Here is a 13,129-nt window from a genome sequence, read left to right as displayed (position 1 = left end):
GTCTTGCTGGTCATTTGTGTAGCTGGGTGACAAGGCTTAACAGGTGACAATTTTTCTCATTTTTGTAAGATACAGTTTTTGGAGAGGAAAAGAACAAGGAACGAACAGTAATCGCTCTACCCCCAACAATATGTGCTGTGGCATTCAGGACTACTAATATCTCTTTAGTAGGTTCTGCTTATTCGGGGGTGGAAGAATAAATTCAGAGAACTGGCCCTAGAATGACTTGACGAGATAGAAGGTTCCTAAGATCCAATAGAACGTTTTGAGATGATGGCGTTGTCCTCTACCTGCCCGGTCCAACACATTAGCCAGTAGCCACGTGCACTATTGAATACTTGAAAAGTAGCAAGTGTGAATGAGGAAGCACATTTTTAATTTCTTTGATTTTAAGTGATTTACATGTAAATAGCAAGGTGTGGCTAATAAGTGCCCTATTGGACAGCAGCACAGGGAGGTGGAAGGAAGAGACAAACTAGGGGTAGGAAGAATCATCTTGAGAAAGATTTTCTTGGCTACAGCATATAAAGCAATAAAGGCTATGGAATGTCTGACAACCTTCCATTTAGTCACCTTATTTTCTTTCTAAAACCATATTTTTAAAATTTGCATGTGGTATATATATTTTTAAAAACAAACATGACTTCTTTTTTTTAATTTAAATGAGATGATGAGGACAAGACTGATAGTTCTGGAAAATCAAGGAGATTAGGCCAACCAGTGCCCTACACCCTTTCTGTGCCCCAAAGCCCTAGGAGCTCTGGCAGGGAAAGGAGAGGTCCCAGTAATTACTGATGCTTCTTGTCCCAGCAGCCCTGAATTTCGGCTGCGAGTTGTCTGTGGGGTTTGGCTGAATGACACTTCCTGATATTCTAACCATTCACAACTAGGCTATAACGTTTTCTCCAACTGCAGCTTTCGGATGACCTTCAGTGTCTTTACTTATAACACCTTCTTCCCAAAGCAGAATAAATGTGGAAGCCCAGTACAGAGTGTATATTCTCCAGTCAGCTGGCTAGCATTGTCCCTCTTGTCTATTTTAACCTAGCTTTCATCTTCCTTTGTTAATTATCGGTCACGTGCTTAATTGGTCCAGGTATTGGGCACCGTGTAAACATGGCCGATTAAGAAAGGAAGTTCCCATTATCTTCCCTGAGCAAATGTAGCTGCAGATGGTGGGTGGGACACGAGCAACCGATTTGCACAAAGGTATTCAGCTAACACATTCCAAATTTTCTTGTAGAGACTCTCTTTTCCTCCATGGGATGGGTTGTTTTTAAAATTTCCTCCTTGAAGAGTGAAGACATTCCAGGAAGTCAGTAGAGCTGTGGCCTCTTAAGTAGCTAACAATTCTTTGTTTACCCACTAATGAAAACCAGAGCAAGAGTTTAAACATTTCTGTATGTCTATTGCTAAGTATGTTTGTCATGCTAAGAAAACTTCCTCTGCGAAATATTTTTAGACGCGAACAACTTAAGTTCGTTAGCGGTTTCTGAGAAGTATTCTGCCAACCTGTCACGTGTTTATTACTTAGGTGTTAGAACTTACGTGGACCCCTTTACTTATGAAGATCCCAACCAAGCAGTTCGAGAATTTGCCAAAGAAATCGACGCATCCTGCATTAAGATTGAAAAAGTCATAGGAGTTGGTAGGTGTTTGAGTGTCTCTCTAATAAGCACGCTTATTTTCTTTGTGGATATTAAATATACCCATGCGGATTATACAAACGTGTACGAACATATCGCGCGTACAGGTATATATGTAAATAGCTGTGTACGTGAAATTCCCTTGATCTATGTAAAACATTAGAGTGCCTGGCATGTAAGTAGCACGCAACAAATGTTAGCTCTTACTTTCATCTTGAATGTGTTTCTGGCCCATCGTTGATTCGTTTTCTCTCCCAAAGGTGAATTTGGTGAAGTATGCAGTGGGCGTCTCAAAGTGCCTGGCAAGAGAGAGATCTGTGTGGCCATCAAGACCCTGAAAGCTGGTTATACAGATAAACAGAGGAGAGACTTCCTGAGTGAGGCCAGCATCATGGGACAGTTTGACCACCCGAATATAATTCACTTGGAAGGCGTTGTCACCAAATGTACGTGGGGCGCTCCTTTTACAAAGCCAAGTTAGAAGTTCCTGGCAAATTAAACACACATTTTCTTTCCAGGGAAATGACAGATGGAGCAGACCCACTGATTGCTAATGGGAGGAAATCAGTGCAGGACAAGTCATTAATCTTGCAGTCAGCTCTCAATGGGTCTATGGTTTAGGCTGATACCCTATTTCCAAGGCAGCTTGTGTGAGATTTTAGGGAAATTAATATTGCAGATTTTTGGTCTGCCTCGCCATCTTTCAAACCTTTGCTAGACCAAACTGATTGTCACAGGGTAGGCGCAAGCAGATGGTAAGCAAAATAAAATGTAAGTACTTTTCGTATGAAACACAACAAAAGCTCGCCACGCCTCGTGCTCGAACCTTCAGTCCCAGATGCAGGGAGTGAATCTTGGAAGTCTATTTACAGCAACACCTGGTTGAACCTTCCTTTTTTAGCCCATTAGCATTCTCGGAGCCTGCGAACCACGCTTCAGTTAAAATACGACCCAGCGCAACAGATGCGTTTTGTGAAGCAAACCCTGAATACATCTGTAAGGCTGGCTGAGACCCATTTTTAAGGCACCACATGGACAGTGAGCTGAAGCGGTTACTACTGAAGGGTGGCTCTGTTCTAGGAGCCGCAGTACCTCCTATTTCATTACACAGCAAAGATCTTATAAGCCCCGGGGCCGTGTCTCCAGGAAGGCCAAGGTTCCTCTCACTTGATTCAAGGTGCCCGTGAGAAGCACCCTCAGTGAACACGTGCAGAGTGGGTAAAAGGGAGCCGTGGGGAGAGAAGAGTAGGTTAAAAGAGTGAAACTTTGGCCATTAGCTCTGGGGTAGAGCAGAAAGTAAGACCCAAGAGCACATCATCTTTTAAGAAGAGACAATAAGGAGGTTCCTAAAAAGTGAGAGAAAGTGTGCCTTCATTCAGAGGTCCTCCTCAAGCTTAAACGTCCATCAGAATTCTGGAAAACGTGTTCAAACAGTTTCCTGGAGCAGGTTTTATTCCTCAGGTGGGGTGGGGCCCATGCGTTCACATTTCTAAAGATCTGGAAGGTGAGGCAAAGGCTTCAGGGCACCGGACTTGGAGGCTCCCGTGTCCACGCCACTGCTAGGAAAGCATGTGATCGTGACCAGTTAGTTGCTCAAGATTTCAGTTTCCTCATCTACAAAATAGAGATAGAAAATAGAACTTGCCAAAGAAGGTTATTTTGGATGAAAGACCTCCCGTGTTTAGCATAATGCTTGGCAAATTTAAACAACAGAAAACTTCCCTCAGTGTTAAATGGTAACGCTATGTCTTAAGAAGTACACCTTTCCCCATCATCAGAATCCCTCAAAAACGGAACCTTGGTGCCAAGGGTATGTGATTTCCCACCTAAGGCGAAGGCTATGATTAGCACAGAATACCTCTCTTTGCTTTTTAAGATTGGTTTTACAGACAGGATATTTTTCTGTTGCCCGTTGGCCTTCGGAGCTGCCCAGAGCCCTTCACTACCTTAATTGAAAGATAACATTCTGTTTAAATACTTCTGCAGGGGTCCAGTTTCTCAAAAGGAGGCTCTGTTCAGCTTGGGGTGTGTTTCCGGCTGCAGACAGTGATTTTCGTAGCACCTCTGCAGAAGAGAGGAGAACCAGGGGATCCCTGTATTAAAGTCCCACCGCGCCTCTAAAACCCGTAGCTATTACAGCTGTAACTGTTATAAACGACTGGATGCATTTGCATAATGCAGTTGTCACTGAGTGAAAATGATTTAAAATTTCCACCAGAGGAATTGGCCCCTTCCCCCACTCCACCCCCCTACCCCCCCCCCACCACGTCCCTGCCTGTTTCAGGGGAGGAACCACCTTCCCTCCGTGAGCCCAGCTGAGCCCCATTTTATAAGCCCCTCTGCTTACGGAGACATTCACCTTTATTTCTCTTGGAGCGCTCATAAAGATTCTGACAAATGGATACTTTTAATAAACAGAAGAAGGAATGTAGAAAAATCGTGAAGACCTGCCAACAGTCAGAGGAGGGAGGCGCGAGGGCACAAAGGTGATGTGGGAGCGTGTGAATTCATTACCAGCAGTTACTTGAAGAACTTTTTAAGCTGATGGGGAGATGATACATTCCCTCCACCACCCCTCCCCCCGCAACTCTCTTCTGGGGCTTCTACTCTCTTGTCCACACCTCCAGAGGGATCTGGTGAGGTAGAAGTAGGTGTTAATGCAAGAGAGTCCATCTCACTCATTGGTTGACGAAGTATCTTTTGATTGAGTTGGGTTCATTACCACTCACTTGGATGCATTTGGTCTGTCCGTGGCCGCAGATGTAGAGGGTAAATGAATCTAAGACAGAGAGCTTCGGGGCACCTGGGTGGCTCAGTGGGTTAAGCATCGACTCTTGATTTCGGCTCAGGTCATGACCTCAGGGTTTGTGGGATCGAGTTCCCCACCGGGCTCAAGCACCGAGCCTGCCTAGGAGTCTCTCTCTCTGCCTCTCCCCACACCCTCTGTATTTTCTCTCTCTCTCTCTCTGTCAGAAAAAATTAATAAAATTAACTTATTACAAATTTATTTAATAATTTATAAAATAAGTAAAGCAAAGAGCTTCCTATTTATATTGAGGGAGGACAGAAAAGGTGTTCAGAGACGACTCCCTCCAGCTGAGGGGAAAGACCGGAAGTGGTTTTCCTCACCCTTTGATCGAAGCCACGACTTGCCCTTTTTCTGCCGGATTTTTTTCATTCATCACTGAAAATAAACTCTCCATGGTATCATTTCCTCATCCAAAAGTTTTACCTCGGAAAGATTGCTTAGACATGATACCAAAAACACAATAAAAAAAAAAAATGATTGGGGTTCCTGGATGGCTCAATTTCATCTCAGGTCATGATCTCAGGGTTGGTGAGTTTGAGCCTCCCGTCAGGCTCTATACTGTTTGTGAGGAGCCTGCTTGGGATTCTCTGTCTCCCTCTCACCCTGCCCCTCCTCCCTTCTCTCTCTTATAAGTTTAATAAGTAAATAAACTTTAAGGTAAAAACATTAAAAATAAGTGATTTTAAAAAATGATAACTTGGACTGGTGGGAGATTGAAAATTTCTGTTCTTCCTAATTTTTGCCTCTGAAATAAAGACATTTCCCCCCTCCACACATCAGAACAGAGTGTATTCTGGGTGGCAAAGGTATTAAGTTAGGATGGTTACAGGAACTTTCCAGTGGTGACCTACCCCAGTCCATTTTCCCTGACTGAATGTCTAAGTCCAAACCGTCCACAAGTATAGCAATGAAAGTGAATATTTTTGATTTATCAAACGAGCATTTTATTTTCCTCCCGGGGAATCTTTTATGTTCTCTTTGCTTTAACCTTTCCTTTAGTACAATATTGAGGATTTACGTCCCCGCCCCAATTCCCTCCCACAAACACTATTTAAAAAGAAGGAGTTTCAGATCTCGAGTCCATTGCCAGCCATGAAGAAACTAAAGAATGATTCCTATTTCCTAAGTTCCTCAGAAAGAAAACTAAAGTAAAATAAAAGTATTGTCCCCCCCCCCCACTTCTCCCAAACCTTAAATTCATTTTATTCTCTTTGCTAAAAACAAACACACACACACACACACACACAAACAGGTGAAGGGGAAGCAAGGATATTCTAGTGCTGAATTAACTTGTCTCCGTTGAAATAATTTCCTGCAGCTCTTCTCTGATTTTTGTTTTTTTTTTGTTGTTGTTGCTGTTGTTGCTGCTGCTGAAGCTGTCCGCTTAAAGGACCAAATAGGATAAATTTTTTTATAGATAGGAAAGGGAAAAGAAAGGAGATATCTCCCAATCTGAGTAAGGTGGCGCTGGGGGGGGAGGGGGTGGGGAGGAGAGGGGTTAATATTGTGCATGCTTGAGCTTTAAGATGTGTCTGAGTAATGAAGTATCCTGCGTAGTTACTGCTCTTAGAAACTTGAGTTTCTCTAAATAAGTAAAAAAGTTTCTCTGTCCATTGATTCCTTTGGCATCACACAAGTGGCTCTTCTGGGGACAAAATAAATTAATTATCCTAAAGATTTTTTTCGCCTTTAAACAGGCCGGCCCATTTATCTTCTTCCCCTTTTGCTCGAGAGAGCAATTATCCATTCATGTGCTCCCTGGATACCGGAGGCCACTTTAGTTAAAGACCTTGTCAACAGGCCACCCAAAGGGTTAACCTTCCAGATGGAATTTAAACCTACCCGTCCTTTTAATATTTCATTCCTAGCTCCCCACAGCTGAGGCATAAGCTTGGCTTGTTTTAATTAAATTAGATCGCACAAGACAGGTGTCTTGGCAGTAAAATTGTGCACAGCCCATTTTTATCTCATTAACTGCAGTGCTCATCAAGGGTTTGTGTTTTTCTTTCTGAAAACTCTAGGTAAACCAGTAATGATCATAACAGAGTACATGGAGAATGGCTCCTTGGATGCATTCCTCAGGGTACGTGACTACTTTATATTAAACCCAAGAATGTCGGTATTTAGAAAACTCTAACAGACTCCTTGTGTCCATTCTGTTTAGTTGTATTCATGGAATTTTTTAATGGGGCAAGGGAAGAAGAGGAGAAATGGAGAATGATGTGATTTTTAAAGGCTATTAAATAATCCATGTTCAATGAGGGTGGTATTTGATTTATTCTTGCATTGTGGGGCTATGTGAGCCGTAGATTCATTACAGTTGGATAATTTCCATCTACCACAGGAAGCAAACCCAGTTCTTAGGATACACTCTACTAGTGAATTAGTGACTTCGGTCAGAAAGGTCCGGAAATAGTGTGGCATTTCACTGCATGCTTGATACAGAAATCAAAAAAGATCTAAGTAATAATAAATGCTTTGGTGAAAATTAATTTGGCCTAATGCTAATGAGATTTTTCCTCATTCCTTTCCTATGCAGAAGAATGATGGCAGATTTACTGTCATTCAGCTGGTGGGCATGCTTCGTGGCATTGGGTCCGGGATGAAGTATTTATCGGATATGAGCTACGTGCATCGAGATCTGGCTGCCCGGAATATTCTGGTAAATAGCAACTTGGTCTGCAAAGTGTCTGATTTTGGCATGTCCCGAGTACTTGAGGATGATCCGGAAGCAGCTTACACCACCAGGGTAAGGAGGATTTGCGACCTCTGGGTTTTGACTCTGATGAAACTGTTCCTCTTTTCTCACTTTGATGTTTAAGCCCTTTGTGATTTTGTAAGTTTCCTCATCCTTCAGAGCCTCTTCATATCCACGCATTCATTTTCAAGCTGTATTTCTGAGAGGGATTTTGAAACCGCCTTAAGATGTGTGACTGCTTTAAAAACTGCAAACTAGAGCTTTGAGTAATTATTGTATTTATTACACTTAATTTTTCTTCTTTTCCTTCCTTCCTTCCTTCCTTCCTTCCTTCCTTCCTTCTTGTTTTCGATTTTCCATTTGATTCTTTTCTATTATTAAAAAGTCTTCTTATTTTAAACAAGGTAGAGCAGTGTTTCTAGTTGGTTGGCCACTGAGTCTGAGGATGTGTATACAGCATTTATAAATCATTTACACTGTGCAAGGAGTTTTCAACTTTAATGGCCTTTGTTTTACTCCTGGTAGATAGGCCGGATTAGGGCACAGTTAAGAGTTATCAGTATACAGTTAATGGCTATCCTCTCTTAGCTGGACAATCTGAATATAAGATACTAATGGAAGAAACAGAATCCTAAAAGTGTTTGGCCATTAGGGCTGGGCACTGCTGAAATCAACGGAAAGCAGACATTTTCCTCCTTTGATGCTCACTTTGCATTTACAATCCTAAGCATTGTTTTTGTTTGTTTGGTTGGTTGGTGGGTGGGTGGGTTTCTTTTTTTTCCCTGGTAGTGTTCTATGGCCGTGGCTCTAGCTTTGAATCTTACACATATATCCACTTTTGAATTCTAAGTCCATTCATGTAAGAAAGAATGCATCTTTGTGAATACTGAAGATCTTGTATTTTTACCAGTTAGTTGGAGAGGAAGATTAAAGGAGGCTTTGAGAATGATACATTTACGTAGATTAAACCTTAGCCAACTAGTTAAGGAAGGTGGAAGGCAGCACAAGCGTCCTTCTGTATAGAACAAGTAGAAATGTAACACGCTGGGTTTTCAGTGTTTCAGTCACACTGCAGTGAATCAATGTAGTTTCTAGTACTGTTTAGTGTCTTGTTTAGTAGCCTCAGTAAAGCAAGCTTTCAAATGATGCTCTCTGGAACCACTGGAGTCTCAAGTTAAGTTGTATTAATTTCCCCAGATGGAACCTTAGGCAATTTGAAACTTGATTAAAAACACCTTTCACCTAAGTGTAATAACCAAACAATAGACATTTGGGGCAAAGAAAAAAAAAAAAAAATCAAGCACCAATTTTAAACTTTTTCTGGGTAATAGTCCGTTCCTTTGCCACGTTTGCAGGTGCCCTCCCTCCATTAAAGTCAGTAATGACATTAGCATCTGCTCCTTGTCTTCCTCTAAGAGCCTGTGTAATGTATTATCTTCTAACCATGTTAAGCATCTTTCTCATGCTATATAAAAGTAGGACGGCAGTGTGGAGGATAGAAAATTTCATATTTAACTTCCTTAGTTCATGACTCCAGAAGCAATGTTAACTATCGCCATTGTGCTGCTGGGTGAGAGAATTCAGCAAGAAGTCAAAGTGAGCGTCAGCTACGCATCCACTGATATACCGTAATAACATATGCATGTTGTAAATCCTGCGATTTCCTTTCTCCTACAATATCGCCTGAAGCAGAACTCAAATAGGTAGGCTCTCTAAAAAATAATTAAACAGATTACTTGTTCACTGCCCTGTGACCAAAGAAAACACATGAGAAGTGTCTCAACTTAGAAGACTAGTTAAAATAAACAAGTCTCTTATTATTGTTTGGAGAGCTATCTCAGGAATGCTGTCGTCCTGCTTGGCAAACAGTAAGAACATTCAGGGACTAAAATGGCACATCAGTGATGTACTTAGGGAATAACTTATGGCTCGAACGTTCACAGGGTGGCAAGATTCCTATCCGGTGGACCGCGCCAGAAGCAATTGCCTATCGTAAATTCACATCGGCGAGTGATGTATGGAGCTATGGAATCGTTATGTGGGAAGTTATGTCATATGGAGAGAGACCCTACTGGGATATGTCCAATCAAGACGTGAGTCTTTATGTTCTGAAATATATGTCTCTGCATTGAGATTCAGGAAGGATCACATCAGTGTAGGATGGAGTAGGCTTGAGCTTGAAATGATACGTGAAACTCAAGATTCTCAATACAAATGTGTGTGATAATCTAGTTAAACCTCACAGTCATGGATTTCAAGGGCCAAAATTACGTCGCCTAAATGGGGGTAGCATGAGAGACCAACTCAGTAGATCTATATTTTCATCTCTAAATTTATAGACTTATATTCGAGAGCTTTATCTTTTACGTGATTAGTGCCCCGATCCACAGTGGCATACAATTCAACTTTGATTTCCAGGAAAATACAAGGATATATGAAAAACGCAAATTTCACATGGGAAAAAATGGACACCAAGGGCTTATCTGAAGAGAACTAGTGAATATTTTAAAGCTGGCATAGTTGTAATTAGAGCTTGCCCCTTGAGGACTCTAAAATAAAGCTTCACTAAATGACCCTTTGTAAATTATGCACATCCCTTTAAATGTACCATCTGGACTACTTCGTAAGGGAGTATCCACAATGCCTGCAATTTCAGAAAAGCATTCAATAATGACACTAATAAGATTCCAGAGTAATAGAATTTAATTACAAACATCTCCAGTGAAAAAGAAGGAAAAAAACAAAAAAGCAAAAAACTTGGACCAAGGGGTCTTCCCAGAACACTTGTTAGTTACACGTGTGAAGTAAAATATTAGCGCACAGGGCTGACAAAGGCGTGGCCTTCAATTTCTCAGTAAAAATTACAGCTTAGGAAAAAATCTCCTTTTCAAAAATTTTCTCTGATGTGGAATGCTACCTGACCATCTGCTTTGTCTTGAAACAACAAGAAGTTGCACAGCCTTGGCTATTAGGTGAAGAACTCGAGAAATCGGATGCTGGTTGCCTTATCGATAAAATAATGGTCAGAGCAATAGAGAAACTAACGCGCTCCACGGCGAGGGGCGCAAAAAAGAATTCGCTAGCCAGATTAAGAGGAGTGATGGTGTTGACATTGTGTTATCTGTTAAGTTATACAGAAAAGTTCATAGCGGATAGGAAGAAGGCCAGCAGCTAGCATAACTAGTAGGTAATTGCAGGCTGGAAAAAACTACAGAAGTGAGGGGTGTGTAATGCGTTGTTTGATGTGATTGTGCTACAGACACCTTCCAGTACCTACCTTGTAACAACATTTGTTTTCGGATTAGAGACTTGACGGAAGGACAAAAACAACCTAAATGAGCAAGTAATGCATACCTTGACTCCTTTAACGATGTGATACTTAAACTCTCTTTCAGTTGGCGGTCGTGACCAAATGCTCAGAAGAGCAGCGACTCTCAAGATCCTGTCCGTTTCCCTGCCCTGAATATTTTCAGACCCACGGTTTTGGCAGTTTCTATATTACGTTAAAATAATTTTTATTGTTTTAAACTTTGCAGTTGTCTGGTTTTCTCCGCGAGGAGCATTTGAAGCCATTTCTCTCCCGCAGATCATGTCGACCTGTCGTTCCCGCGTGTTTGTCTCCATTGGGTTCTGCGTAGGACAGGAATCGATAGGAAATGTAACCGGGAAATCACTTTCATGAGTAGAATTCATTTGGCATATGGTGAATGGACTCAAAATAACTGTCGCAAATATGGCAAACTTACCAAGTTTTTTGTTTGTTTTACTCTTCAGCCCCCCAAAAGCATTCAGCAGTAAACTGAGAAAATATGCTTTGTTAACCCACAAGCCATCTTCCAAGCTGGCAGTGGAGAGGGAGCTAATGAAAGAGTATTAAGCAGTCTGAGGGTTCATAACAAATTGTGTTATCCTGGCGTTAGCCCAATATTTCTCTCCTTCTCATCAATTCAATGTAAAATGTTGTCATCAAGTCTAGAGTCAACACCATGCACCTGGGAAGATAAAAGGAAGTCAGAAGATCAAACTGACTTCACGTAATTGCCAGAAATAAAGAGACTAATGTTTAGTAAGATAGCATGTAGAAGTCTACTCTAGGAGGAGTAGTAAATAATACGAATACAACAGGATGTTGGCAAAAATACGCGGGAGAAAAAGGATCAGGGGGCTTAATAAATCACAAGAGGACTGTCAAACTGTGTGCCAGCTGAAAAGACAATAATCATACTGATACATAGAAACTGGACCCAGCTGAATTAACTGTTTGCTGTGGAAGGCCAGTTGTTGAACAGGAAATATAAACCCCACTGCGGGGTGAATCCAGCGTGGCCACTGAGATGGCTAGAGCTCTGGGTGTTTCATTAGCAGCTACCCATTTTGATAGAAACCAAACGAAACTGATTTAAAATGAATAAAACTTTTTAAAAAATCTCCAGACCAAAAAAAAAAAAAGGACTTTTAGAATTTCATCGGATTCCCATAAATGATGCTAATGTGTAGCCAAGAAATCATGAAATACTCCCCCTCCTTAAATTTGGCATGAGTCCTATGATATTCCATTACTGGGATTCATACCCTAAAGATGGGGGGCTTTGCAAAAGGCCGATAAGAAAACTACTGTAATACCTGTGAAGACAGATGCAAAAATTTTGAATTAGAAGAAAGACTGTTAGAGAGTTAACTCACGTCTTATTAAGCAGGGAGAACTCTGGGCAATGAGACAATTACCGTCTACCATTATAACTTCTTTCCTTAGATGTGGAGAGGTCCCCTTCAGAATGTGAATGCTCGAAAAGAATTTTTTTCTTTTTTAATTTTCTTTGCTACTACTTTTTTTTTTTTAATCCACTTACTAACACCTTTTAACAGGGCCAACTGTCAGACAACTGAGACCCAAGAATGTGATGTAACGTTGGTATATTGGTGTATTTTGGTTTTCCAAAAGGAAAAATGGTTGGCCATGTGGAGGGTTTGAGGAGAGTGCTATTTTAGAGAGAGGGAGTGTCTTCTGGATTGGGAGGTCTGGAAGGAGGGCTCCTGTACTGACCCATGAGCTGTCTGTGCAAGAGGATACAGACTTAAAATGATACAACGAGACGTTCATCCGGGACGCAACTGTGAATGCTTCTGAAGGAAGATCTGTAAGGCGAGGCTAGAGTGTCTTTCGTTACGAGGGCTCAGAGGATGCTGGATAGCAGGAGGAGGAGGGCGGTCACCATGTGATCTCCGAGAGCCAGCCCAACACCAGGCTGTTGACCTGATTGTGTTCTAACCACTTCGGAACACTGATGCGTTCTTCACTTGAGAATTTCAGATTGGCATTGCCTGTCATCCGAGAACAGCTCATGGCAACAGCTGGCTTCCCTGTCCCGTTGCCAGCAACACTCAGGTCCAGCTTTGGCTTCTGCGAAGAAATTGGTGCTGTTCCCATGCTCGAGCTTGCCGGCAGCTGAACGTCCAGGGGAACTTGCGGGTCAGGAGGGTGGACCTCTGACAGCAGCTTCCCCTGGCCGCTTAATATATAGCGTTCTGTTTTCTCTGATAGGTGATTAAAGCCATCGAGGAAGGCTACCGGCTACCTCCTCCAATGGACTGCCCCATTGCACTCCATCAACTGATGCTAGACTGCTGGCAGAAGGAGAGAAGTGATAGGCCGAAATTTGGGCAGATTGTCAACATGTTGGACAAACTCATCCGCAACCCCAACAGCTTGAAGAGGACGGGGACCGAGAGCTCCAGGTCGGCCATGCCTTCTTAATAGTGATGTATGATATAATACATTAGAGGTGGCAGGCGAGCGGTGGCTCACTTTTAATTTCTGCCTTTTAGTCAGAGGCCACTGCACAGCTCTCTGCAGCCTGGGTGGCTTCTGTCTCAGTTAATGGAGTATTTATGGTAGTTTTGTTCACCATTTCGCAGAGCCTAACACCTGTCGGGCCTCAAAAAGTAGTACAAAAACAAACATAAAAAAAATTAAAA

General features: G+C 42.0%; 1 protein-coding gene across 7 annotated transcripts in view; it reads left to right on the top strand.

Moving 5' to 3' along the window:
• Nucleotides 1-13,129, top strand: part of EPHA4 (EPH receptor A4) — a 149,472-nt gene that overhangs the window by 125,996 nt on the left and 10,347 nt on the right. For all 7 annotated transcript variants that reach the window (XM_042950258.1, XM_042950260.1, XM_042950262.1 and 4 more), the window contains 6 exons: nucleotides 1,535-1,648; nucleotides 1,907-2,092; nucleotides 6,477-6,538; nucleotides 6,995-7,204; nucleotides 9,097-9,246; nucleotides 12,696-12,889. In XM_042950258.1, the coding sequence (XP_042806192.1) occupies nucleotides 1,535-1,648; nucleotides 1,907-2,092; nucleotides 6,477-6,538; nucleotides 6,995-7,204; nucleotides 9,097-9,246; nucleotides 12,696-12,889 (916 nt within the window). The remainder of the gene's footprint in view (nucleotides 1-1,534; nucleotides 1,649-1,906; nucleotides 2,093-6,476; nucleotides 6,539-6,994; nucleotides 7,205-9,096; nucleotides 9,247-12,695; nucleotides 12,890-13,129) is intronic.

This window comes from Panthera leo, chromosome C1 (assembly GCF_018350215.1).
Source record: "Panthera leo isolate Ple1 chromosome C1, P.leo_Ple1_pat1.1, whole genome shotgun sequence".
NCBI classification, from domain to species: domain Eukaryota; kingdom Metazoa; phylum Chordata; class Mammalia; order Carnivora; family Felidae; genus Panthera; species Panthera leo.
Note: the sequence above shows the minus strand (reverse complement) of the source record. Positions and strands in the feature narration are given on the sequence as shown.